Source organism: Acinonyx jubatus, chromosome C1, assembly GCF_027475565.1.
Source record: "Acinonyx jubatus isolate Ajub_Pintada_27869175 chromosome C1, VMU_Ajub_asm_v1.0, whole genome shotgun sequence".
Taxonomy (NCBI): Eukaryota; Metazoa; Chordata; class Mammalia; order Carnivora; family Felidae; genus Acinonyx; species Acinonyx jubatus.
The window spans coordinates 204,467,790-204,495,297 of NC_069381.1; the positions used below are offsets into that span (position 1 = coordinate 204,467,790).

Genomic DNA, 27,508 nt, shown 5'->3' on the forward strand with positions numbered 1-27,508 from the left:
CTAATCTTCTTAAAATATTCTGTCACATTATCATCCACTTAAAAATTTCCAAAAAAACTCCACTGTTAAGTCCAAATTCCTTAGCTTGACATTCAAGTCTTTCTCCAATGTGTTCCCAAACCACCTTTGCAACATTACAATCTATTAATCCCCACAAATTATTATATACCTCAAATTCTTATTTACCACCTTTAGTACACATTAGGTATACCAAATTTATTATTTCTGTATAATCACATGACATCTGCCATCCTGGAATGCCTTCCACATTGTTCACTTATATCCCAAATTTTTCACGGCTCAGTTCAATTTGATATCTTCCCATGAAATCTTACAGCCCAGGATAATCTCTCCCTTATATGAATTCCTAAGCCATTTACTGCTCATTCAATTCATTTGCCACTTAATTATATAACGCCTCACACTGGTATCCAAATGTCTGCATCATCTCTTACACATCACAGTAAAGACAAGGGTATCATAACCCTTCGCACCCACTGCATTTTCCTAGAAAGCTGTGGAGAGCAGGCACTAAAAAAACCTGTTGATTGCATGAACACCACAATCACTTTGCTTCTTGAAACACTAGCTACCTGCTTACATAATCCCATTTAAGAGAAAGAAATTATGGAAGGAATAGTAGAAACAGAAAGTGACTATTTTGTAACCACCATAGTTATAATGATTCATGCAAGAATCATCAATGGATGCTAAAACCATCACATGAAAGTTTCTTGGGGAACAGGATATTTATACAGTCTCAAAATATATCTGAACAAATTACTTATGAATTACAAAGGGAAAAAAGGTACCTTCACAGTGGAGAAATCTGGCGGACACCAAGTGATCAAAGTTAACATCACCAATAATGGGATAAACTGACATCATGTGCCTCCTGATGTGATGCACTGAGGACACAACATCACTTATGTATTATTCCTGCCAAAAATGCATAACCTGAAACTAGTCATGAGGAAACAATCAGACAAACCAAAAACCGAGGGACAATCTACAAAACAACTGGCCTATACTCGTCAAAAATGCTGAAAAACAAAAAGCTGAGGAACGGAGTGTATGATCCTGGATTGGATCCTGGATCAGAAAATGAACTGCTCTAAGGACATCACTGCTACAGAGGACAACTGATGAATATGAATGTGGACTGTATTTGGTAACAGTATTATAGTAATGTTAAACTGCCTAATTTTGAACATTGTTCTCTGGTTAAGTGAGAGAATTTCCTTGTTCTCAGGACAAACATCCCAGAGTATTTGAGGGTAAATGATCTTAAAACTTATTCACTAATTGTTCAGTAATAGTAATATCAATAATAGTAATTAATAACAAGTATCAACAGCAAGATTGGCAAAATGTTAGCAACTGTTGAATCTACAAGAGATCACTGTACTATTTGGTGCAACTTTTCCATTTCTTTTCAAAATAAAATTTAAAAAACGAACACCCTACTACCACACAAAAACTTTGAGAAGTTTTTATTTATCTGTGGTATTTTACATTTCATCAGACAATCTTAAAAGCAAGACATACTTGCAATAGAAAAGTTTGCTTTATATAAAGATTTATTCTAAAAAAACAAAAACATCATTTTAGAACCAAAGAAACATTTTCTAATTTTAATAGCCCAACACTAATTTATGTTTTTTTAAAAAAAAATTCATGTTCGCTATGGAACTTGGTTAAAACAGAGTCAATTTCAACTGGTGAAAAGTCTTAGAGGATATTTTTTAAACACTGTAACTTTATACCTTTCAAGTATACAGAGGAAGTAGAGAAAGCTAAAATGGGCTGACTGATTAAGCATTTCAAGGAAAAAATAATGATCTGTAAATCACACATTAATAAACAAGCATTTATAAGTTAATCAAAGTCTGTTTCCTTAATAATGATTACAAAGAATGTATTTATCATAAATCACAAATTTCATCTTCCCTCAATTATCAAAAATTGTGACTTAGCTGGTTAGAAATTCTGAGTGAGGTTTTAGAATACAGCCACTAATTATTATTTCTCTAGGCTTCCTACAGCCTTTAAAGCTAACACTGCTAGTCACAGTACTATATAGTATATCAAGGATTTTCTAGATTCCATAGAATTAGCAATAGTCCTTTAAGGTTGGATACCTTATTTATGAGATGTTCGGTAACAACTTCTCTTAGTCCAGTGTAGAGCTTTTCTCCGTGTTTATGCAAAACCATTGTATAAGCATTTCTATAGAGCTCCTCAAAACTAAGACCACTGTTATTCTTACGCTGGATTTCTTGAATTGCATTTTTCAGAAGGTCCCAAATGCTGTTTACATATTTTTCATCCATGGTCATCTGTAATATCCAAGAGACAAAAAGACAAAAAAAAACACCAATGGTTGAAAATCTTTCTGTATTTGTCCACAGAGTAATTATTTTATTATATGGCTATGACTATAAATCTGCATTACTTAATAAGGATGTTAACAGTCTGTTCTAACAAAAATTAAAAAATACGCATAAGAATAGTTTTTAGAGCTGACAAAAGCCAATTTTTTAAAAAAATCCTTAAGGCTTTCCTCCTTTCTTACATGCATCAAAACCCTCCAATTTAAATGAAATCATAATCCCCGATGTTAATACCTGGCTTTAGCCAAAAGTGTTAAGACATCCTTCCCTTAGTTTATTTAGTGGAATACAAGCTCAGAGAGATGCTGAGACAGAAAGAGTTCCCTAATTAAAAACAAAAAAAACGAAACTGAGGACATGAACACTATTTTCCTCTCCTGAAGATTTACAGAGCTCCTTAGCAAATTAAAGACTGGAAGAAGACGTGCAATTAAAAACAAAACAAAAACCCCACATTTTCTGTTTAACCTAGGATTCTCTTATTTTCGTCCTTTCCCAGTTCAGATTCCACAGTCCCATCATTTGTAGCTACCTTGTATACACCCATGAATCACTTGCCCCTCTCCCCTCCAAAATACTTACCATTCTAAACCACATCTACCCACCAACTCCTCACACTCACCCATGTGTGTAGCTAAAAGTAAATGAGTAACACACACACACCCATATTCAATAGGTCTTGGTTTAAATACATAACCACTAACCACAAGTGGGCCCAGAATACAACCCCACCATCCTACATTCTAGACTGTTAACTCTACCAAACAGCTGATTTTACACCATCTCCTTCATCCTCACTCTAGGATAATGACTTGATTCCTGTTCTACTGAGAAAACAGAAACAATCTGAAGACACAATGCACAAAAACCAACCATATCCACCGATCTATAGGATTATGAATCAATATACCCTGCTAGTCCTGGTTCTCAAAGTACCAAGTTCTTCTGCTCAAATTATAGCACAGGGACTAGCAACACAGACATCATCAAGGACTTACTACAGAAATGCAGAATTTCAGGCTCCACCCCAGACCTACAGAACCCTAGTCAGCATTTTGAACCCAGGTGATACCTATACAGAACGAAGTTTAGTTCCATGCCAACTCACCTATAAAGAACCTCCCTTTATCAATCTCCCTTCTCATCATCACCACATTCTTTCCTCTCTGCTAGATAATTTCCACCCACATTCAAAATCATCAGTTTCCCATGTTAAAAAGAAATCCTCACAAACCCTCATACTTCTCCAGTACCATCAAATTTCTCTTTTCCATTTACAGAGAAATCACAAGACTTAAGAGATTTCTACATTCACTGACTCTAAGCCCCACTTCCCCCACTGTATCTTGACTCTACTCCAATAAGGCTTTCATTTCTACTGTTTCACTGAAACTACTTGAGAAAGTCATCAGCGACTTCCATCCTGCTAAATGTAAACGGTCAGAGTTTTAGTTCTCATCATACCTGACCCATCTGGCAGTTGATGAAAAAGCTGATCATGCCTACTCCTTGAAACAGATTCCTTGCTTTGCCTTCCAAGCATTACAATCTCTTGTTTTTCTTCCTATTTCTCTAGCTTCTATTTGTCAGTCTGCTTACTGGTTCCTTCTCACAGCAACCTCCCACCCTAAACCCCTCTGGCCACAACTCAGTTTTCAGGTGAAGCTGGTCTCCTCTATGTTCACGGCTTTAAGTTAACCTCAAATTTATATACCTCGTTTGGCCTTCTGCCCTTGATGCCAGAGTCCTACATTCAGCACCTTTTCAATGTTTCCACTTGAATACCTACGAAGCATCTCAAATTTACTGTGTCCAAAACAGAAATCCTAATCTTTGCCCCCAAAGTCTGCTTCCCCTGCAGCCTTCTCCAAATGAGCAAATGTCCACACCATCCTTTCAGTTGCTAAGGCCAAAAGCTTGTAATCCCTTGTATTCCCTCATCTTGATTCTAATCCAACAGGAAATTCTGTTGTTTCTACCTCCAAAATGTACCCAGAATCTAACTCCTGCTCACCTCACCTCTTCCACTACTACTAGCCTTATCCAAACCACCATCAACTCTCAGACCATCCCAACAGCCCCCTAACTGGTCTGTTTCTGCTCTTGCCCCACTATCATGCCACTCTTCTGCTCACAACCCTCCAGGGACTTTTCATTGCTCTTGGAGTTATAAGTCAAAGTCCTTATACAAACTACAAAATGTGACTCAATCTGATCATCTGACTTCATCTATTCCTCCTTGCTCACTCTGCTCCAGCACACCAGCCTCTTTGCTATTCTTCGGAAGGTGTCAAACAAGTTCACTTTGAGGTGTTTGTATTTGCCACTCTCTATTGTCTCTCAACTGTTCTTCCCTAAGGCATCTCCATAGCTCAATCACTTTATCAACCTCACAAACGCTGCTCATCACCATAAAATAAAGCTTTAACTGCTCACTCCCTTTAAAATAGCAGTCTACTCTTACTAGTGACCCCCAAATTCCAATACTACATTCCATACTTCTTTTCCTGGCCTCCCTCTTCCAGCCAAATGTCCACTCCATGAAGGCAGGGATTTTTTTCACTGTGGAATCCCTCACCAACTAAAGTAATACATGGCATATAACAGACATTCATACTTGTTGACAGAATGATTTCCTACTAATCTCTAAGGAGCTGTTATTATGCCACATATAACCCACATGTTCTGCATTCACAACCTGGGAAACATGGCAACAATTACTCATCAGCTCCGCAAATATTTCTGACCTGAACTGAATAGAAATTACTGAGCTAATGGAATCCTCTCCAAAGAGGGTAGGAAGAAACTTTTGGAGGTGATGATGAGTGTGTTTATTGCATAGGTTATGTTGAAGGCCTCAGAGGTGAATACTTACCTACAAATCCATCAAGTTGCACACCTCAATGAAGTGGTTTATGGGAAAAAAAAAAAAAAAAAAAAAACCACAATCCTTTCCAAGCTATGTCCAATGGGTATGAATGTGGAAGAGTAAGGAACATAGGCAAAATAGTTCTTTCCGTCACCCTAGCAATAAAATATCAGTTCAACCCTCAATCATAGAGGATTCTTAAGCAGAGGACTCAAACTGAGTCTTATTATTCTGATCTTTTCTGGGGTGCTTAAAAAGGAACTCTTTAACAGAACAACTTTTTTGTTACTCAAATCGTATTCAAATCCCAGGTCCACCAGAAACTTTTCCAAAATGGCCTTTAAAGAATTTACCCCAACATCAAAACTACTATCTATTCTTATCACATACCCTGACACATAGGATGCCATCCATATAATATATTTTAAGATGTAGCTGGTCGTAAGTTCCCATAAATAAAATATACAAGTCCACGTGATAATGACGGCCTCAAGTACTCCATGTATGTGTGCAATGTGGTTTTAGTTTGCTGGCAGCATATACAGAGATTATTAAAAAGCAGACTAAAAACATCTCTTGACATTAAATAACGAATGAATAAAGCAAAACAATTCCAGAGAAAAACCAAGTTAATGTGGACTATAAACTCCAGTGATAACTATATTGCTAATAGTTGAGCAAAACTGCAAATGATCTTTCCAGGCTCTAAATAAGTTCCCATGAAAGCTAGAAAATGTACAAAAATCTCTCTACCCATCATGAATTACTAAATTTGCTATTAGAAACTAAAGAATTTTAAAAAACATAAATCAGAGACTTTGACAATTGTAGGAATTTCCTTTACATTATAATAAATCATTTCTTACATATATAAACCAAGAGTCATTTTATAATCCAAGACTGTATGTAGTATTTTCTTCAGTATTCATGTTTTATGGACAGAGTAGAGATGGAGCGAAAGGATAACAATGTTTAGGTGCACAAATTTTCAAGTAAATAAAAAGAAAATAGACCCAGAGAGACTGAATGACTTACCCCAAATCACAGAAATTAGGATTTATATATCCCCAAATCTAGTCCAAACTACTGGAATCACATTACATTCCACTGTGCTAATATGGTATAGTAGTATCAGTGTCAGTCACTGATTTTCCTGGGAAACATAGTGTGGAATATTAGTAGAGTATCTAACTTTTGCTGTCCAAAAGGCCTGGATTTGTGTCATGGTTTTGCTAAATTAACAACCCAAGTGACCTTGGAAAAATTACTTAAATCTTCATTTCCTCACTTGTTAAGGAGGTTTAGTGACAGTATCCAGCTCAAAGGACTAACATGAAGATTAAAGAAGGTCAGAAGAATTTAGCCCAGCCCAGGACACAGCACAATCCCTCACATGTCGACTAACAAAAGTTTCCAGTGATAGAATCTCTTGAACTCTCATCAATGGGAATAACTGTCACGAAGAAAAAAACAAAACAAAACTTTTCAAGCTTAATAAAAAAAAAAAACAAAACAAAAAACATGAGCTAAAACAACAATACTTAAGGGTACAACTATGCTAAATGCAAGTCAATATAATGAAGCCTTCTTTCAGAAACAGTATTCCCTACTTCATATCTCCTATTCTTCCAGTGCCATTTTAAATGGCATTTTAATCCCCAGGGCTCTGTCTTTGGCTGTTTTCATTCTCTACTGGGTCACTAAGCATTTCCATCCATTATCATGATTACAATTATTACCCACACATCTAAAGTTCAAAAAATTGTAAGACACCAGATTAGCAAGGGATTCTGAAGCTTCCTAAAACTGCACACAAAATTTTGCCAAATAATGTTGTGTGCATTTTCTTTTTCTGGATGATGAGTCTTGAGCTCTTTCAGATTTCCCACGAAGTTTGGCCCACATCTCAAAGAATAAGTTACTGGCTTGTGTGTTAATTGCTCCCAAATCTGTACTGCCAGCCCAGATGTTCCTCCAAAACATGAAACTACCGTATTCAATTGCCTGCTGGACATCTCAAACTAAATGCTCCAGAAACAGATCAAACTTACCATGTCCAAAAGCCCTGTTAAACTAACCCTCCTCCTATATTCTTTAATTCACAAACCAGCTAGTTTAGCATGTGTAACTAGCTGGTTTGTGAATTATTTATGTATAACTTTTCTTCTTCCTCTCTCATCCCCATCTCATCCAATCATCAGGTGCTGCTAACAGTAGGACCAAAATATTTCTCAAATATGCTCCCATTCTTTCATCCTGCATACTACTGTCCTAAAACTTTCCTCTAGATCACTATGACAGCATTCCAACTATCATGAACTCGAATACCTCTCAGAATCTATCTTCCTCAGAATCACCATTTAAAAAATAAATATGAGCATCATGCCCCTGTTCAAAACCTAGTTCTCACTAATAACAGGGTGGAAGGATGTACTTTAAAAGTGTACTTTAATCATATTCAAAATCTAGTCTATTCCTACTTCTCTAACTTCATCTTTCACTCACTACTACATTTATTCCTAACAACATTAAATCAGTGGTTATTCCCATCCAGTGAGACACCTCCCCCTCATTCACCACCCTCCCATGTCGTCTTTTTTTTTCATTAAAAATTTTTTTTTTTTTTTTACTTTTTCTTATTTTGAGAGAGACAGAGACAGCTTGAGCGGGGGAGGGAGAGAGAAAGAGAGAAAGAATGAATCCCAAGCAGGCTCCATGCTACCAGCTGCAGAGCCCAATGTGGGGCTTGAACCCACAAACTGTGAGATCATGACCTGAGCCGAAACCAAGGGTCAGGCGCTCAACCAACTGAGCCACCCAGGCGCCCCATCTTCCCATGTTTTCTTAAAATCCTCTCCTCTGCCTCTTCTATATCTGATTCTTTACAAAGATTCTGAACACAGCTCTGATGTCCTCTATCCCCCAGGAATCCTTCCCTGACCTTCTATCACAGAGTGGACTGCTTCTCAGCTCTTTCATAATACTCAGGTCATATCTATCACTACACTCCATAGTGCTTCATAATTATCTGTGCATCTTTTTCCTCCAGTAGACTACAAGATACTTAAGGAGTTGTATATTTTTCTTCAATGTCACTTAGAAGGCCGTAAACAAATGTCTGGTGAAAGGACCTTGATTTATCTGTATTACACTAATGCAATTTTGAAAACACGAACATCTGAATTAGTAAGCATAAAGATATGGAAATATATTTTAAGGTGCTTATCTACTGCAATTAACGTAATTTTAAAATAATCAAATGTCCTTTTCAAATAAAGTATAATCATGTGCAAGCAAGCAATAAACCCTTAAATTTCATTTATCAAGTAGTATTTTCAGATTTTCCTATTCACTTAACTACTTAATCATTAATTTTATTAATAAATATTAACTAGGAAGAAAATCACAGGCAGAAAAGCCCCTTCAGGAGAGGATCCATAAGCTACAATCTTTCCCCTAAATCAAAAAACTGAAAACAAAGGAAATGGGCTTCAAAAGCAGATTCTTCTATATGCATGCTTTTGGTCTTAGAATCTACTGAACATGTCAGTAACAGTGCTAAAATAATTTTGTTATTGATGAACTTCAATTTCTCACCCATCCTTGGTACAGAATACAACATTAACTGCCAATGAAAGTTAAAAGAACTAAATGTTAACCTCTAATCTCATCAATACTTTTTTAAATTTTTTTTAATGTTTACTTATTTTTGAGAGCCAGAGTATGAGCAGGGAAGAGGCAGAGAGAGTGGGAGACAAAGAATCCGAAACAAGCTCCAAGCTCCGAGTTGTCAGCACAGAGCCCCACATGGAGTTCAAACTTGCAAACTACGAGATCATGACCTGAGGTGAAGTCTGATGCTTAACCCACTGAGCCACCCAGGCGCCCCAAATTTCATCAATATGTTAACCATAAAAACATCAGTCTATATACTTCACTCAGAGTCATAAAACTTAAAGGCCTTAACATTGTGTACTTTTTTAAAAAGAGTAGTAACATTTTTTTTAAAGTGATATTCTAAATTATTTGAGCAGGATTTTGATCTCATTGATGAAATTGCTTTACTTAGGATCCATTAATTACAAATACACTCAGGAAGGAATGTAATGCCTCCACAAAACAATAAAATAATGGAATGCATACACACACGTAATGTTTGCTCATTATTAGGCATATACAGTATTCTGCTCCAACAAGTTCAAGTTATAAAGTGATCAGCAAGGAAGGTAAATTCATTTAGCAAGAAAACAAAAGTTCTTTTTAAAAGGAAAGCTATAATTAAGTATTCTTAAATGCTTATGGTTTAATGAGACTCTTAAAAAACAAATCAAGAGTTTAATTTTTAAAAATGACCTCCACCCTCTTGCATCTTCCTAATCCAGGATTACAATTTCCTCATTAGTAAGTATCAATAGCAAAAATAACCTTAAGTGTTTATTTTCTTTCACAAATATCTTTGGTTATTCATCTACACTATTTCAAATGATGTAAAAACATAACCTTTAAAATGTCTGAATTTGAAAGGATGTCGGTCTGTTATATACTTACACATCTTGAAGGTTCTGCAATTACCAAGAGTTGGAGAGAACTACAGCATGAGCCAATTAAACTAAAATGAAGAGAACTGTATTCTTCACATCCACTGTATACAAAGCACAAGAAGTCTTTAGTCCCCTGTGAATAATTTTCAACAAGAAATTTAGAACAGGGTGGGTGGGGGAAAAGGGTGAGAATTTGAAATTCCAAGCAATTCAGAATGACACAGCTAGAGAAAAATAAACAAGGAAAAATGCTTAATCTTAATTTTGAGCTTCAGCCTCAAAAAAAAATTGCTCTGGTACAAATATCTGAGGAATGACAGTATTCTAGTGAGACACAACTAAGCCATAAATTATGTAAGGAAGCTGCCTTCCAGATTATAAGCAACTTAGAGTAATATAAAGTCTCTCTCCCTTTATTTTATTGTATCCTTTATAATACATGGGACAATGCCGAGGTGACTCTCAAAAACTATGATCTGAATGTAGTACAGTTACAGTTAATGATGATGATGAGTCTTATCTGATGACCAATGACTATACAACGGCTTATGACATCTGCAATAATCCCATTTATCCATCAGTTAATCTTTAACCAACCTCAACCATCAAAAATACAACCAAAGACTCAAGTATTAAGGAAAACAGTACAATGCTATACATTTATATTTTGGAGAAGTTATTTAACTTTGCAGAGTTTACTTTCCTCACACACTTGTGGCAGGAGAAATGGGAGATGATGTACTGTGTGGCAATTAAGAAAGTTTGTGAAAGCATCTGGCACACAGCACTTACTCAATACATTCGCTTCTTTACTACACAAAACTGACGTACAGCCTCACTTAATGACTTAAACCTGCATGTAAAGTTGAGACTGATGTTTCTTTAACCAGTTTCTCTGTGGTTACAGTGGAGATCAGATGAGTGCAGAACCATGCTGCCGAAAGTAGGAACTGATGTCAAGGGAGCAGAGAAAAGGATGATCAATTAGGAAGGCACAGGATCCTGGGACAATTCTGTGAAATCACAACCTAAACCCGATCCACATTCAGCTGGCCTCTAATACCATTATAGAACAGTATGTTTATTTATTTATTTTTTAATGTTTTTATTTATTTTTGAGACAGAGAGAGACAGAGCATGAATGGGGGAGGGGCAGAGAGAGAGGGAGACACAGGATCGGAAGCAGGCTCCAGGCCATCAGCCCAGAGCCCGACGCGGGGCTCGAACTCACAGACCGCGAGATCATGACCTGAGCCGAAGTCGGCCGCTTAACCGACTGAGCCATCCAGGCGCCCCTAGAACAGTATGTTTATAATGAGAAAGCTAAATCATCAATAGAAGGTTCAATTATAATCTGCATTTCAGCACTCAGCAGTAGGAGGCTGTTCAAAAAATCAATATGGAAATTTGGAACAATTTTATTTTTCTTTCAAATACCAAAGGTCAAACTTCCAGATTAGCCTATTAAAGTCCATGTAAGTCACAAATGACTTGACTATGACTAATATATTTCAAATATATCTCTCCATGAATGACTTTTGCATATATGAGAAAGGATATGTGTGACATTTCATGGTCTGATAATAATCACAGTAAGATGCAATTTTAAGTATTCTCACTGAGCCAAGAAGTTTGTCACTGTCCTACTGTGCTGTCCTCACTGAAAAAAAGAAAAAAGGGGGGGGAAAGAAAAAAGGGGGGGGAGGGGGAGGGGGAGGCAGGCTACATGCCTGGTACACTGAAACACATTTTATCCAAAGAATACAACATTCATTGTAACTGGAACTCCTCAAACATCATAGAGACCTTCCCCCATTAAGAAAATTACTTCTACTTTTTTTTAAAATGTTTATTCATTTTTGAGAGAAAGAGAGAGAGAGAGAGAGAGAGACAGACAGACAGACAGACAGACAGGGCATGAGCAGGCGAGGGGCAGAGCAAGAGAGGGAGACACACAATCTGAAGCAGGCTTCAGGCTCCAAGCTGTCAGCATAGAGTCCAACGCAGGACTTGAACTAGGAGCCGTGAGATCATGACCTGAGGCAAAGTCCGACACTTACCTGACAAAGCCACCCAAGGGCCCCAAGAAAATTACTTATACTTTATATCTGAGCGTATGTTTGAGTTCCATATTTCCATCCTAACAATCTAAAAGTATTAATTTTAATCAAAAGTGACAATATTTTCTTCTCTTTAGCCTAGGTCACTAAGTGGTTTTGAAACGGGTAAACCTTGTTTTTTAAAACTATGATAATGTGTCAAAAGCCCTATAAATTGTAAGTTAGTTTACCCTGAAATCAGCGATACACAGTCCAACGGATGAGGAAAAAAATGTGAAAAAGTATAAATTACCTGTTAGCTTTGTCTTTGAATGAATCTAAACTGTAATCAAATGAGACAGGATACCAAAAGTCCATCAAAAAAATTACTACAAAAACCTGGGATCAAATCTGCTCAAAAATTCCTTGAAGCTACCAATTCACACAAAGTATGCCAAAAAAAAAAGCAAAAAACCAGAGCTAATTTCCCACTGCTTCGTATTACTATTTAAGCATCATCACTGAAATAATACCGTTCTTTTTTTTTTTTTTAATTTTTTTTAATGTTTATTTATTTTTGAGAGAGCAAGAGACAGAGTGAGAGCCAGGGAGGGCAGAGAGGGAGGGAGACACAGAATCCGAAGCAAGCTCCAGGCTCTGAGCTATCACACACAGCCTGGCCCAGGCTCAAACTCATGAACCACGAGATCATGACCTGAGCCGAAGTCAGAAGCTTAACCGACAGAGCCAACCAGGCGCCCCTTAACACCACTCTGATTTTAAAGAACATTCTAAATCCAAAAGATAGGTAGGTGACTACTGCAACATCACAGAAAATGTTTTAAACCATGGGAGAACACACCAGCATTCAGCAACTAGACTGGTGTATAAATGCACCGCCTTTTACTGAAAGTTTTAGAGCTGGAATGAGCATAAGATAACCACAAATTAAAATCTCACTTTACAAATAAGGAAACTGAGGCCATGTGGCTTATTCAAGATCACACAGCTAATTAGAGCAATGAAGAAATCCCAGGGTCCTAAACTAAGTGTCCTTCTGTTGTTACCTCCATGTCAACTCAAATCACCTGGGTGCACAATTTTAAGACAACATTTACTAACTGAATAGGCTAATGTTAACACTGAATTATTATGGCTATATGATTGTTTCAGTCTGGTCTAGAGAAAAGACCTTTAACTGGAAATCAGGCTTCCAGTCATGGTTCTTCCATAAATTCAAGTCATGAGAGTATCCCCGTGGGTAAATCATCCTCTCTAGTCCTCCCTTTCCCCATCTATTAAGGAAGACTGACACAGATTCTCTCTAAAATCCCTTTTAGCTTTTAAAAATTAAAATATGAATATAAACAAGAGCAAATAAATGACTTGTTTAGTTGGCTAGGGATAGCTTCATCAAAAAAAAAACAAAACAAAACACTTTTTTCATGTCTCATTTGCATGTACCATGAGGAAAAGTGAATTATTTTAAAGTATCTGCTCTTTGTGCTTCAAAATTGATTTTACTGTTTAACCTACTTCTTAGTATATTCTCAAAGACAAAAATTAAGGATTATATTAAAGTATCATAACATGTTAATTTCAAAGACTCACTTTTTTCTAAACCTATACTTAAGATGAATGCTAACTGGAAAAAGTTTATAAAAAATTGTGCTATCAGTCTTCTAGTTTAAAAAGGAAAGTGTTAACTCACAAATGTATCAACTACTGTCTTTCTTCTAAGTTATGACTTTGCTTAATTCAAGTCAGTACATATAAGGATACCCTTAACTTATCAACACAAATTTTACTGAATATACACTTCCATTGATTTCAAGTTTTTGGTAACTTTTATTCTCTTATGAGAGATGCATTTTATCTTCAATCTAGCAAGGTTTATACTTTCAAAGGCTCCTTCCAGTGACCAAAAACTAATTTCAATTTTTTTTCATCAGGAGTACTGCACTGTATAAATTTTAGGGCCCCTGGACCTGCCCCTGGTTAATAATTTGAACAGCAATCTTAGAATTAATTTTCCAATATATTCCTATTGAGAAAGTAAATATTTCAGAACCTAGCAAATGCTTAAAAGAATACACCCGGGGCGCCTGGGTGGCACAGTCGGTTAAGCGTCCGACTTCAGCCAGGTCACGATCTCGGTCTGTGAGTTCGAGCCCCGCGTCGGGCTCTGGGCTGATGGCTCAGAGCCTGGAGCCTGTTTCCGATTCTGTGTCTCCCTCTCTCTCTGCCCCTCGCCCGTTCATGCTCTGTCTCTCTCTGTCCCAAAAATAAACGTTGAAAAAAAAAAAAAAAAAGAATACACCCAAGCAGTGTGGTACAGCGGGAAGAACATGAATTTTTGAATCAGATCTGGGATCTAAATCCCGGCTCTGCCCTTTCTTAGATGTACATGTGATATTATGCATACCTTACCAGGTATCTCTCAGACCTAAACAGATTTAAAACAGTAACATCTAAAGGATTTGAGATAATTATAGTTCCAAGTACCTAAAACACAGCCTAACATAAAACAGACATTCAACAAGTTGTAGTAATAATCTTATAAAGCAATTTCTCATACTATCTATAAATTGAAAATAAAAAAAAAAAGAATTTATCATGATTACTGTCAAGAGGATAGAGCAAATAGGAGAGGTTAAGGGTTGCTCAGTTCAGAGTTGCTTCAGAAAAGAATGACGTGCAATCATTACGTTAAAGAATTCCTCTTACGATTGCTTTTATAGAAAAATATCTCCAAAAAAGCTTGTATTTTCTTAAAGTAGTTAAAGACATTCCTTTGAAGTCTTCTTCGTTTGCTTAGCAGTAACCTTTGTCACTTAAAGAGTAAATCTGGGTCCATTCCTTTCTCGATTGCAAGTATTAAACGAATGAAAATCAAATTTAAGAAGTTTTACTTAACTACATTTTCAACTTGAAACTGACTTAAAAAAAATAAAGGAATGCTTTCTAGTAGCAAAACCTCCGGATAAGGGGTTAAGGCCAACGAAAGGAATCCGCTCTCAATTTGTTAGTAATTGTCCCAACTTGGGCAAGTAGGGCTCTCCTTGACTTTAAAAAGGCTGGATTAACGACTAGTGATTTTAAAGCAGTGGTTAATAGAACTTTTTAAAATGAAATCTTTTGTACAAATGACAACTACAGATGGCTTTAAATAACAAGAGAAGGAGATTTTTGAAGATACACCTACTCCACTCCTCCTATGCCTCCTAGGTCTTGGAGAACCCTGTAAGTATTTGAAAACGACTGTCCTCCATCAAATGTATTACTTTTGTTTGGAAACTCTGCCTTACGATTAAAAAATTCTTTTATATGTCTCATTGATGCCACTGCTTCTCAGAAAGCACTTTCTCATAACTAACCTGTGAGAAACACTGCTGTAGTTTCCCATCTTAAAGACAATAAAACAAGAGTGTATTTATTCACTGATTCATGCAACATTGCTGGATACTATGGTGCTACACTGACAAAGATCAGTACAAAAAGACTTAACGCCTCCTCTAAAGAAAATCATGTTCTAATAAAGGAGATACAGACTATATACTTTGAAGACTTTTGAAAATAAAGAATAATAGTATGATAGCCAGTTACCATGATAAAACAAGAAAAGAACATCTTCCTTCTCTGAGCCCTGAGGAAAGGGGCAAAGAATGAGTAAAGACAGAGGTTAAAGGCTATAACTGAAAGGAAAGAAAGCTGAAGAAACTTATACAAGGTAACATTAGTTTTCACAGTGAAGCAGTGGTTAAATTTCTGGAAGACAGATAAAAGAATTCTCAATAAAGAGCTTAAAGACAGTGATTAAAGTTCGGAATAGCTTGCACAGGAAAAGGAAGCAGGAGCTTACCAGGGACACACAAAAAAAACCTGCCCAGAGGCCCTGGGAGTCCGGCTTAGATATCACCATCGTCCAATTTTCCCCAGGAGTGCACAACAGCCTAAAAAATATAAGCAGTGAAGGCAGATGGGTGGAATGATCCAAGACACTTTGTGCTATTTCTGGCCTTGCTCTGGGGAGGTAGTATGAAAGAAGAGGCAACTAGTAACTAGCAACTAGTTAACTAATAAGGAGGCACCACGGCTTAAAAGAATGAAAGGGATCTTCTTGAGATCCAAGAGCACATTAATGTTAGAAGGAAAACAAGCAACAAGTACAATAGAATAATGAAATAATAACAACCTGCATTTATTTAGAATGCTTACGTTGTGCCACACACTATCCTAAGAGCTTTACATGTATTAACTATTCTGAAGAAGTAGGTACTGTTTTCTCTTCTTACAAAAGAGGAAACAAGTGATTTGCTCACTACATCTAACAAATGGAGAAGCTAAGATAGAACGTAATATCCAAGTTTAAGATTTCTAAAGCAACAAAATGACAAGCTCTAAGACAGAGTGAAGACCACTGTAATAAGAGGCCAGGTCTGTCTGATCATCCTGTTTGATCCTGACCCCCAGGAGGAACACATAATAACTGATTTTAAATTGAATAAATGAATGACTGTGCCACATGTATTGGATGAAATTAAGATCTGAACTGGAAAGAATGTGAGGAAGGTATGAAAGTCTTCAGTGACTAAAGGAACACGTTTAAGAAGTTAGGACACAGTCACAGGGAGTGCAAAAAAGAACAGTTCACAATGGCCCAGGCCACAAAAGGTGACAGATGTGGTTAATAAATGGTTTCTGGGCCTAATGATTTAAGAATTACAAGGAAAACAGACACACCAACTTAAGAAGATAAGCCTGAATTCCCAGGGTAAAGCCAGGTTTCAGATGCAAAGAAGGCAAAGAACTCTGAGAACAGGCTGAAGATACAGAAGAGTCAATCTGCAATGAAAATGGGGGATCACAGTGGACAGCTCAACAGGCTGAGAAGAAAAAATCATGGAGAAGGGAGTCAATTGCAGAGCACAGCTAGTGAACAAAAAAGACCGGACTACAGGTTTGGTCTTCAAAAGCTCAAGCCAAGGTTACTACCAATGCATCATACTAGCTCAACTTTCAAATCATTATTGTTTCAGGAGACTAGGCTGACTACCCTTCAAAGGAAGTGCCACAAGATCATTAATGACCTACTACATCTTAAGACTTCACTTACAGTCGCAAAGAGAGTTCAAACATTTCAGAGCGATACTTGCATCAACTCATCCAATTAATCAATTACTATGGTTTAGCTTAAACGCCTAGTTTCTCATTTAATCAATCATTCACTAACCATCCACACACTGTGTCTAACACTAAGCTAAGTGCTTCGTGGTTCAAAAGGGTGTCTGGTCTAAGCTTTGGGCAGGGTCCACAACCTAGTTCATGAGAGAAACAAAAAAAGAAGGGAATGGAAAAGAAAGGGAAGAAATGAAGAGAAACAAAACGTATTTTTAGATAAATATTTGGCATGTACTTTCTATTACGTACATCACACTCCCTCAACAAAGTTATCTAAGATGTGACATACTTATTCCAATGATTATGCAAGAATCATTATCACAACTTTTCTGAATCTACCCCCAAGAGCCAGTAGCATTCTTTGCAAGTGTCCCAACGGTACCAAACCTATATCCTTTGGGACTGATTTTTAGTGTGGTTCAAATTGGCCATGCAGGCTTTTCAAAATGTAAGCTCTAAAAATTGTACCAAAAAAATGGCAGCATCACTAAAATGAGCATTTAGTATTACAATATAACAACCTGTAAAAATAACATTCAATCTTAACATTTAATTTGTGGCATAACCATGGCTAAATAGTGGTACAAACCACACCTTTGAACTAGGTAGTGTTCTAATGCTTTATTCTATTTCACAACAACCCTGTAAGGTAGGTCCTATTAGTATTTTCATTTCAGAGGGGGAAACTGAAGCTAGAAGAAGTTAAGTAACTTGTTAAAGATGATGCAGCTAGAATAAGGTAGAAATGACACTCAAAACCTGGCAGTCCAAAGCCTACACTCTATTATATTCTCAGTCTATTTTTTAGTCAGACTCCCAACACACATGTTGAATAAAGTAAAACTAAAGGAAAATTCCCTACAGACTATCCATAGTTTTACTCTTAGGAGTCGTCAAAGACATGCAAATTAAACTATTAAAGTACTATTTTTTCACCTATGAAATTAAAGATATAAAATGCTGGCTAAGGCACTGCTACACAATAGAAATACACTAATATAACCTTGACTTGTATAATTAATTCTGAAGAGCATTCCCTTTAGAGCCAGAGGGTCTGCATTAGGATCCTAGTTCTGCCACTTACGAGCCCAGTGACCTTAAGAAAATTTCTTAGGTTTTCAAGGCTTCTTTTGTAAAACAAATGATAGTACTCCATACAGTTGTGCAAATGAAATGAGTTTACACACGCAAAGCACAGTAAAAGACAAAGAACAGTGTGTGTGGCACATGATAAGCATTCATTAAGTGTTAGCTATTATTAATTCCTACCTTTCTGGAGGTCAATTTGGCAACATATACCAATTCTGTCTGGCTCAGTAATTCCATAATCATGGATAGGTTCAGTATTTATGTGCCTAAATAATCACAGTTGCATTATCTGTAGCAGAGGAAATATGAACTAACTGGAATTAATCAAAATACCTGGCAGTAGGGAAATGGTTAAGCAAACTGAGGTACCGTAGAGTGTTACTCTGTACAAGTCATATTGATATATTTAACATGAAAATACTGTATTTTAAAAAAAGTTTATAACATGACATAGTACCTCAATTTTACTAAGGGTTCAGAAGTATATGAAAAATTAAAAGAAAACACATCAAAATGTAAATATTGCTTATGTCCAAGCAGTAGAACTAGAGGTGATTTTTAAAATTTTTTTAACATTTATTTTTGAAAGATAGAGACAGAGCACAAGCGGGGGAGGGGCAGAGAGAGAGGGAGACAGAATCTGAAGCAGGCTCCAGGCTCAGGGCTGTCAGCACAGAGCCCGATGTGGGGCTCGAACTCACGACTGTGAGATCATGACCTGGACGCTTAACCAACTGAGCCACCCAGGTGCCCCTAGAGGTGATTTTTATTTCCTTATTTATAAATTTAGATACTTAACGTTTTCTATCATGAATATGCATCACTTTTATAATTAGAAAATCTACTAAAATGAATTCACTGCTTTGACAGATTATGACTGGTTTTCACAATACACTGACAGACACTAATTGCAATTCCTATTATAGCTCAAGGATTTGTGCTTACTAGTAACACCTTTACTTTTTTGTTGCATTTACAATGAACAAACGAGAACTACTTTCAAAATTGGATTATTCAAAACTACAAATTGTCGAGTAACTTTTACAAAAATTTAACAAAACTGCTAAAGAACATCAGATGATCTTGAAAGTAACAGCAAAAAGTTATCTCAAAGGGACAGCTGGGAGCAACTCAGAATACAAAGGGAAGGCATACTACTTTCTCTAGTCTTAAACATATCATCTTCATAAACTGGAAAAGTGCTGTTGTTACTTAGCTACATTTAATGAATGAATAACGTACAAACAAATGAAGCTTTCTCTATTTTGTCTCAATGAACTGACCTTGTGACTGAAGTCTTATTTAGAAGGTCAATTTCTACAGTATTTTCTACACTCTAAAATACTTGCAAATTTAATATTGACACTAATAATTTTCCAGGCTCCTGTGAAGGGTTATCTAGGAAGATAATGCAAATATACACATCTTATAGATACCTACTTTATGCTTTTGTTTTTTAACTTCTAAAGCCAGAGAGGTACTAACAGCTACAACACAACTGGCTGTCCTGGAACTATTAGAAAGACTCAGTCTAAGTTTAAGTGACACTTCAATGAATCTGTTACACCTTACTCCTTAATTTCTCTACACTAGAGAACAAAAAATAGTTAATTCCCCACCCTGTGTGATTTGTCAGACTGTCATTCAGCTTTCCCGTCTATACACTCCAGTAGTCCTAGACAACAACTATGTTCTCTAAGGAAGGGAAATCTATTATGAACATCAAGCTATTCCCCCAAATTTAGCAAATTTTACTATAGCCAGGAAAAACAAAAACCTTAACTGTCTCTGTTTGTTATTAAACTCTTGTGCTCGCAGGTATATCACAGATGATCTTAAAACTCATCTCTCTCTAATGTTACTCTGTGCTTTCCACCTAACAATAACCTTCACGTCACTTACTGCTCATGCCACAGACAGGAGCTCTGTGAAGCTCATCTGGAATTATGGTGTGGACATCACAACCTGAGACTCTTCATCATGATTTAGCATGCGTCTATAAACTAACAATTGAAACCATTTCCAGACCACACTCTAAAGACCATCACTTTTATAACATGGTTCCTACTCTGACGGCTAAGCCAAAAAAGACATACCAGAAGAGAGGCCAGTATTTTCATTCAAACGTATCTCCTCCAATCCAATCCAATCCAATCCAATCTCTCAAGCCCATGTGGACAGAACCCATGTGGAAAGTACAGATGGTGAGGAATGGCTTTTCAAACGTAAGAACAAAAGGTTCACCTGACAGCAACTAATCCTACATAGCGGAACAAAAGCTCAGGGGTGAGACAGACGGCAACAGCAAGGAAAGGAAAGAAGTGCAGAACTTCTTGGGGCAGCACTCTGATCCAAATCCATAGAGCTTCCAGGAGTTTCACAACTCCAGGCTCCTTTCTTAAAAATGTTTTGTGGCCCTTGCTGTTATTTAGGGTACCAAAAAAAAAAAAAAAAAAAAAAAGAATGTGAAATGCCATATATTTTAGTGCACTGCAGGAAAGCTAACAAACTGGGATAAACTTTAACTCCATCAACAATTTATAAATCCAAAAAGTCCTTTATTGTTTCCCATCTTAAAAAGAACTCATTTCTCTTAAAATCTTATGAAAAGCTCTACTTAAAATGCAAATTGTGTATAAAACTGTGGTATGGCATAACTTTTACTCTTGTGAACAATGGTGAAGGCACACTTACAGTATGCCCTCAAAACGCTAAAAGGAACTTGACTTTACTGATGGGACTGTATCTGCAGGAGGCTTAGACATCTATCAAATACCTGGAAGTCCACCTACCACTCTATTCTGCAACGAAAACAAAACAATCTCAATACATATTTTACACATTCTGCATAAATTTATAAAACAGAATCTGAAATGAGCACTTGAGACCTCTGGTAAACTACAATTTTCTTAGACTACAGTACCTACAGTATATATCCAAACAGTAATGTAAGTACTATACATGTGTATACACATAAATACTATTTTTTCTTTATGGAATACTATGTATTTGCTACTAAAAGACTGCTAACCTGAAAGAAAAAATTTGAAGGTCTAGGAAGTACTCAAACATTTACCAAAGGATAAGTCAGTGAAATACCATACCACCAACGCATGTATCTTAGTGAAGGCTCAAAGAACTATGACTTAAAAATATATGTATTAAAAAACAGGATTCTTTTCAGTGGAAACTACTTAGGAGTATGAAGACTTATGAAATAATGAAAAATTATGCTTTTAAAAATTAGCAGGTATTAAACCACTGAATATCAAACACCTGTCATTTACAAACTTCAATAAAGGATTTTAGAAAATCTTAGATGGCAACAAGTTATGGACAGAAAAGGTCCAAATGAGATCACAACCATAACACTACTTAAAAAAAAAAAAAAAAATCGGTTTTGGTACTCAGCGCTAACATATCATATATTATAGTCCTCTGCTGAAGGAATAATGAAATTCTCTCCTGCCTCTTCCAATAACACAACATCCAGAAAGAAGGGGTCTTGATTCTTCAAGCTATACTGACATATTCCAAGCCCCTAGAACAGTGTCTGGCACACAGTAGTATTTATTGAATGAATGAGGGAATGAAGACCAGGTAGGAACGGGTAAACCTAAAGAGACGAAAAAACTGATCACACTTAAAAGTACAAGTGGTTACTCACAGTATTAACAAAAACGAGTTAACGTCAAACGTGAGCTATTACAGATTTTACTAACAAATCTGATTTAGAAGAACTCAAGACTTCAAGAATAGCAAATTTTCCTAGAAAACTTACTGTATAAAACTATTTAAGATTCTTTTTAATTCTAAGTTCTGCTAAAAGTGTTCACAACTGATTTAGTAGCAAAACACTACCTAACCCATTACAAACCCAGCTCACTTCATTATAAGGGAAAACATGCTGATCGACTTCATGAGTTCTCTTCTGTCAACATTTCTCACTTTCTTTTTCTTTCTCGTATTTACTGGGGGGAAAAAACTTCAAAAACTCAAAATCCCTTTAATTGGTGTATCAAAACACTCAATTTTCCTGAGCATATCCTATCTTTACATAAAGCCTGGAGTCTCTATGCAGTGACATCACCACTCAGGTTAGTACAATTTCAGAACTCTGCATCAGGTCCATTTTTTTTTTCTTAAACGTTTTAAGAATTTAGAGCAGTCCTCAAGTTCTCTGGGTGGGCTTCTTACTCAATTGGGACAACTGTATTAGTAAGTCTCCCCTCACTGCAAATTGCCCTTGTGCAAAAGCATGCTCTAAGAAGCACATACAAACCACACCTTTCCCCCTTCGCAAGTTACGGGTCTATGATGCTAAGACACTGGAGATCTTTCTCCAGTTTTGGTGCTTTACAATCTTCCGTCCAATTGCTAGTTTGTCTATCTTGACGTAGACCTGTTACTGTAGCGACATGAGCAAGTATGTCCAGTTTCTGTTACAACAGTACATTTTAATTGCTTGCCATTGGCTACCTGGATCAGATCTGACATCCAAAGTTATACCCCGTATACTGAACGCTGCAAGCGCCTGTAACGCAACGTAAGGCTCAGAAAGAAAAGTTTCTAGGCAGAACCCGTTGGCGGTCACTAAAACCTACAGAGACGAGCAACTCGGGGCGGTGACTACTCGTTCTTTTGGGCTTCCAAGGCTAAAGAAGGGGCGAAACAACTGTCCAGTGCGTTTTCTCTGGCTTCCCCTTGACCCTCCTACGAGTGGCGAGGCAATTCCTGCGCAAGAGAGTTTGTAAAGTGCTTCGGCAGCCTGTGGACGAAAGACGCTATCAATACACCTGATGTTGTTAGTCCACAACTAGCGAGCGTTACGTGGAACCACTGTCACTGCGTCGGGGGGCAGGTCGGTGGCAAAAGCCTCCCCGAGGAGAGGAAGGGAGAGGGAGAGGACAGTCCCCTTCATCATCCGACAGGTCTTGGTTGGCCATCTTTGAGGCCAGGGGATTTGTGAAACGGCAGCGAGCCCACACGTGAAAAGTTACACGCACGCCCCACACACGGAGGACTTCCACGGTCCCCGTCCCTGCGGGTCCGGTGGTCCCGGGAAGCGCGCCGGGAGGGGAGCGCCAGGGGCCGGGCCTACACCCCCAGGGACGTGGGAAGGTGCCAAGGGGCCCCGGCCGCGGCCGCCGCCCGCGGCTCGGCTGAAGGAGCAGCCCCCGGCTGGGTGCGCGGCGCCGGGCGCGGGGAACGGCCCGGGAGGGCGGCCGCGCAGGGGCCCCGCGCCGCCCCGTTGCCGGGAAGGCTCGCGCCCCGCGGCCGGCGGCGTGGGGGAGGGGAGGCCGGGCCTGCGGCCTGTTGGGGGGAGTTCAGCCCGGGCCTCGCGTGCGGCTCTCCGCCGGGCCCCCGGCCCCGGGGTCCCAGGCGCCGACGAGAGACTCACCGGAAAGGCCCGGATCCGCATCTTGGTGTCCTTCCGGCTGCCCGTGCCTTTGCTCAGATTCGACATGGTGCTCGTCCCCTCCCCGGCGGCGGCTTCGGGTCGCACTCCGAGGCGCCGGTGTCACATTTAAGGCGGGCGGGCAGGCGAGGGGCTACGCTGGGGGCGGCGGCGCGGACCCCGGGCTGGGCTGAGGAGCTGGCCGGCCCCTGGGCGGCCGCGGCGGGGGCGGCGGCGGCTCGGGCTCCGGCGGCTCGGGCTCGGCTGAGGGGGGGGCTGCGCTGGCGCGGCGGCTCCGCGGGGTCCCCCTCACGCCCGGCTCGGCTCCCTTTATCGCGCTCCTCCGCGATGGCGGCGGCGGCGGCGACGGACAAACATCTCACTGCGCAGGCCGAACGTCCTCCTCCTCCTTCTCCTCCTCCGCCTCAGCGAGACGAGATCCGGCCCAGAGGGTGGAGGGGGGAGGAGGGAGGGAGGAGAGCCGGAGAGTGGAGAGATTGGGGGGAGGGGGGTGGGAGGACGGGAGGGGGAGGCGGGCGGCCGCGGCGGGGACGCTCAGATCTCGCGAGAAGAGGGCGAGCGCGCGGCCCCGGGTGGGGCGGGGCGAAGCTTGGGAGCGGGAGGGGTCAACGGGAGGGGAGGAAGGGGCCGGGGACTTAGAGAAGTGGGAGGGACCAGCAGGACGGGGAGGTAGGGGAAGGGGCGGGGCTGACGGCGGGAGGAGAAAGCTGCCTTTTTGAAAGGGGAATGTCGCGGACTGGGCTATGGACAGGGGTGGTTGCTAATTGGTGGAGCGCGGAGCGGGGGGGTGGGGGGGGTCGTGGTCACGTGAACGAAGTGGGCGGGGGAGGTTCAGAGAGCCGGAGCGGGACTGTAGTGGGCTGGGTCTTACTGGGCTGGGCAGGGCTGCGACGGGCCGGGCCGGGGCCGGACCTGGGTTGGGCGGGGCCGGGGCCGCCGGATGGTAGTCTCGGGGAGGAGCGTAGGGGTGCCAGGTGGATAACCAAGTCCTGGAACTGGTTCCTGTGCTTTTCTAGGGCATGTGGACTAGGGAGGTGTACTTGAGCAGAAGCCAGAAAGTTGAAAGAAGAGTTTGTGCAGGAGTCACCTGTAGTGTTAGAAATTAGAGGCCTGTATGCCTTAGGAGGTATTGTGTTTGGATGCGCCGACCCCACTTCTCAGCCCTGAGGGATGCGAGATGGTTAATCCATAAAATTTCCCTGAACTCCAAAAGTTCCAGGGCCTCTTGATTCATTGATACTTCCTAGGGGAACCCAGGACTTAATAGCGTTAAAACCTCTTTTTTCATTATCATTGAAATAAAGTGACAACTCCCTTGATGTAGTGCAATATTTTGGTAAGTGGTGAAAAATAGGCGATAGGATGATAGAAACCGGCCTTAACCTGCCAAATCATTTTTACCATTACCAAAGAGGATTGTCGGCTTTGAAAAACAAAATTATTGTCCTTTATTCCAGTTTTCTGTAATTTGGGGAGTTATTGTAGTCAAAGGTCTAGTTGGATTCATCAGTTTTGCTTTTTATCGTTTATTTATTATGAATTTTACTTCCTAACTTCTGTCTTTACCCAAATTAATATTATATTTAGACTTCTGACAGCAGAGTAATGTATGAGTTTTCCCTAAACTTTGCAATCTCCTTTTAAATAAGAACCTATTATTGGGATGGGTGTCTACATTTGGAGGCTGAGGGTTTAATACTTCATTCACTTAATACTTTTTGATACCTTTTATAAGTTAGGCTTTTAATACTTTTTATAGCATTTGGAAACTGGTTTGTATACTCTTTTAAGATAAGGAAACAGAAATATACTTTTTAATTTGTGTGCTATAAGGTTGAATTTGCCCTAAGTTAACTTAATTGTGATGACTAAATTTAGGAATGTTGTGCTTTCATCCACTGTTCAGATGAAGGCCCCTTTGAAAATATATTTTCTTGCTTTGTTTTCTGGTATTTACTAATTAAAACTTGAGTTCAAAAATTAAGGATATTGCTTGATGCAACACCTCTGTAAATACTGAAGCTAAAAATAGGTCATCAAGAACTGGGTTGATAAGGTAAGATTGGGAAGGGCTCTGATTTAAATATAAGATAATAGGAGTCTTGGATAGGAGTTTATAATCTGTATGTTGATTGGACCTCTATTTCCATAGTCATTAGAATATAATAACAACTGATGTTTTCTCTTGGTTGCACTGTCATTTGGCCCAGTTTCTTTGTAATTTAAGACTGTAAGTCCTAGAGCCAGCACTACCACTTTACTAGCTATATTTTGTGTCTTTTGGGGAAAGAGTCCTCATCTGTAAATCGGGATAAAAATAATACTTCCTTCTTGGGCTACTGTGAAATTTAGATGATTAACACATTTTTAAAAGCCCTGAGAGCAGTGCTCAGCACAGAGTAGCCACTCAACACCTGTTGGCTATTATTATCATGGGTAATTAAGGCCAAGGGTGTGCTATCTTCCCTTATTCAATATGTAGGTTTCAAAAAAAAAAATACTTGCATGCTTTTTAAATGAGTATTGTTTTATTTAATTTTTTTTAAGTTTATTTATTTCCGAGAAAGAGACAGAGCACGTAGGGTAGAGGCAGAGAGAGGGAGAAAGAATCCCCAGCAGGCTCTGTGCTGACACAACCCAACACGGGTCTCAAACTCACGAACTGTGAGATCATGACCTGGGCCGAAATCCAGAGTTGGTCGCTCAACTGACTGAGCCACCCAGGCGCCTCTGGATGAGCCAGTCTTCAACACTTGGATTTCACAAACCAATAAGATATTTTTCAAAAAGCTGAGGAGCTAATATAGGATTTGGCAACTTTATTTTGGCAAGTAGGGCATTAGAAAGGAGTAACTAGCATAGACTAGCCCCGTTATCTAATTTTTAAAAGTATTTTTTAAAGTATTTTAACCACAGAAACAGGAGAAGGTAATTTTTGAATGAAGGACAGTTCTTTAAATTGATTAACTTAGCCTAATGAAGAATGATACATTGACCCGGTTTTTCTTATTTCATCATGAGCCTGAGAAAATATCATGGGCCAGCATTTAGGAACCTTCTGAATTAAGGCATGTTTCCATGTAATTGTGAAGCATATCATCACCCTTTAATTTACAGTATTTGTTTTGTGAACCCACATTTTCATATGTTGGTTTTGCCTAAGCAAAATTTGGCTGCATTTTAAAAGAACCACTATCAACGGCATCTTTTTGTTAGGCCACGAAAAACCCTTCAAAACGAATATGCCACTGACATTACTGCTAACTTATTTGTTCATTTATTCATTCACTCATTCAAGAAATACTTATTTAAGGCTGCTATATGTCAGGCACTAAAGGTGAATAAGACAGACGAGACCTGCCAACACAGAACGTACACTCTTTTCCACATCTCAAAATTTGGAAACCACAGACCCAAGTAGGATTTGGCAATAACTTCCTATACACTGCAGTCCAGAAATCAGAGATTTTCTTTGTTAGAAAACCAGCAATCTCTCCTGTCAGGGTACCTGGAATCTCGCCTTCTTGCTTATGGACAAATGTCCCAAATTACTTGGAAGACTTGTATGGGAACATAGGAAATAGGTGCTTTATGATCTGAAATAGTGACGGACAGAAAACAGGATGCATCTAGAAGTTTCCTCAGAAGCAACCCGTTGAAGATAAAGAGGAAAAGACTGGAGAAAAATGCATCAGATTAAGCAAAAGCACTTTATTATCATAAAGCCTTTTCTATAGGTCTTGGAATCCGTGAATCAAGCCAAGCCCTCTGAAAATGGGATTTAGCACATCCTTAGAGGGAAGATATGAGGCGAGACTCCAACGTTCCAAATATCAATTTCCATCACACATCCCCTGTTTTAGTATTCCATCATGACTCATTCAGGACAAAAGTTTGGTTCAAACTTACAAACTGCCTATCTATAAAACACGGTTTAGAATCCTCAAAAGAAAAAAAAAAAACCCAGCAATCTCAAA

The 27,508-nt window shown here is 38.9% G+C and overlaps 1 protein-coding gene across 5 annotated transcripts in view; it reads right to left on the minus strand.

The window, feature by feature from the left end:
* The window catches only part of CUL3 (cullin 3), a 94,814-nt gene extending 70,810 nt beyond the window's left edge, over positions 1 to 24,004 (minus strand). The window contains exons 1-2 of one of the 5 annotated variants that reach the window (XM_027049262.2): positions 23,514 to 24,004; positions 2,142 to 2,339 (exon numbers count right to left, since the gene is read on the minus strand). In XM_027049262.2, the coding sequence (XP_026905063.1) occupies positions 2,142 to 2,339; positions 23,514 to 23,579 (264 nt within the window). In that variant the 5' untranslated portion in view covers positions 23,580 to 24,004. Of the gene's footprint in view, positions 1 to 812; positions 2,076 to 2,141; positions 2,340 to 9,810; positions 9,833 to 23,513 lie in introns of those variants that run through there. The other 4 variants (XM_053215864.1, XM_027049270.2, XM_053215863.1 and 1 more) reach the window with 4 other exon arrangements.
* Between the last annotated feature and the right edge of the window lie 3,504 nt (positions 24,005 to 27,508).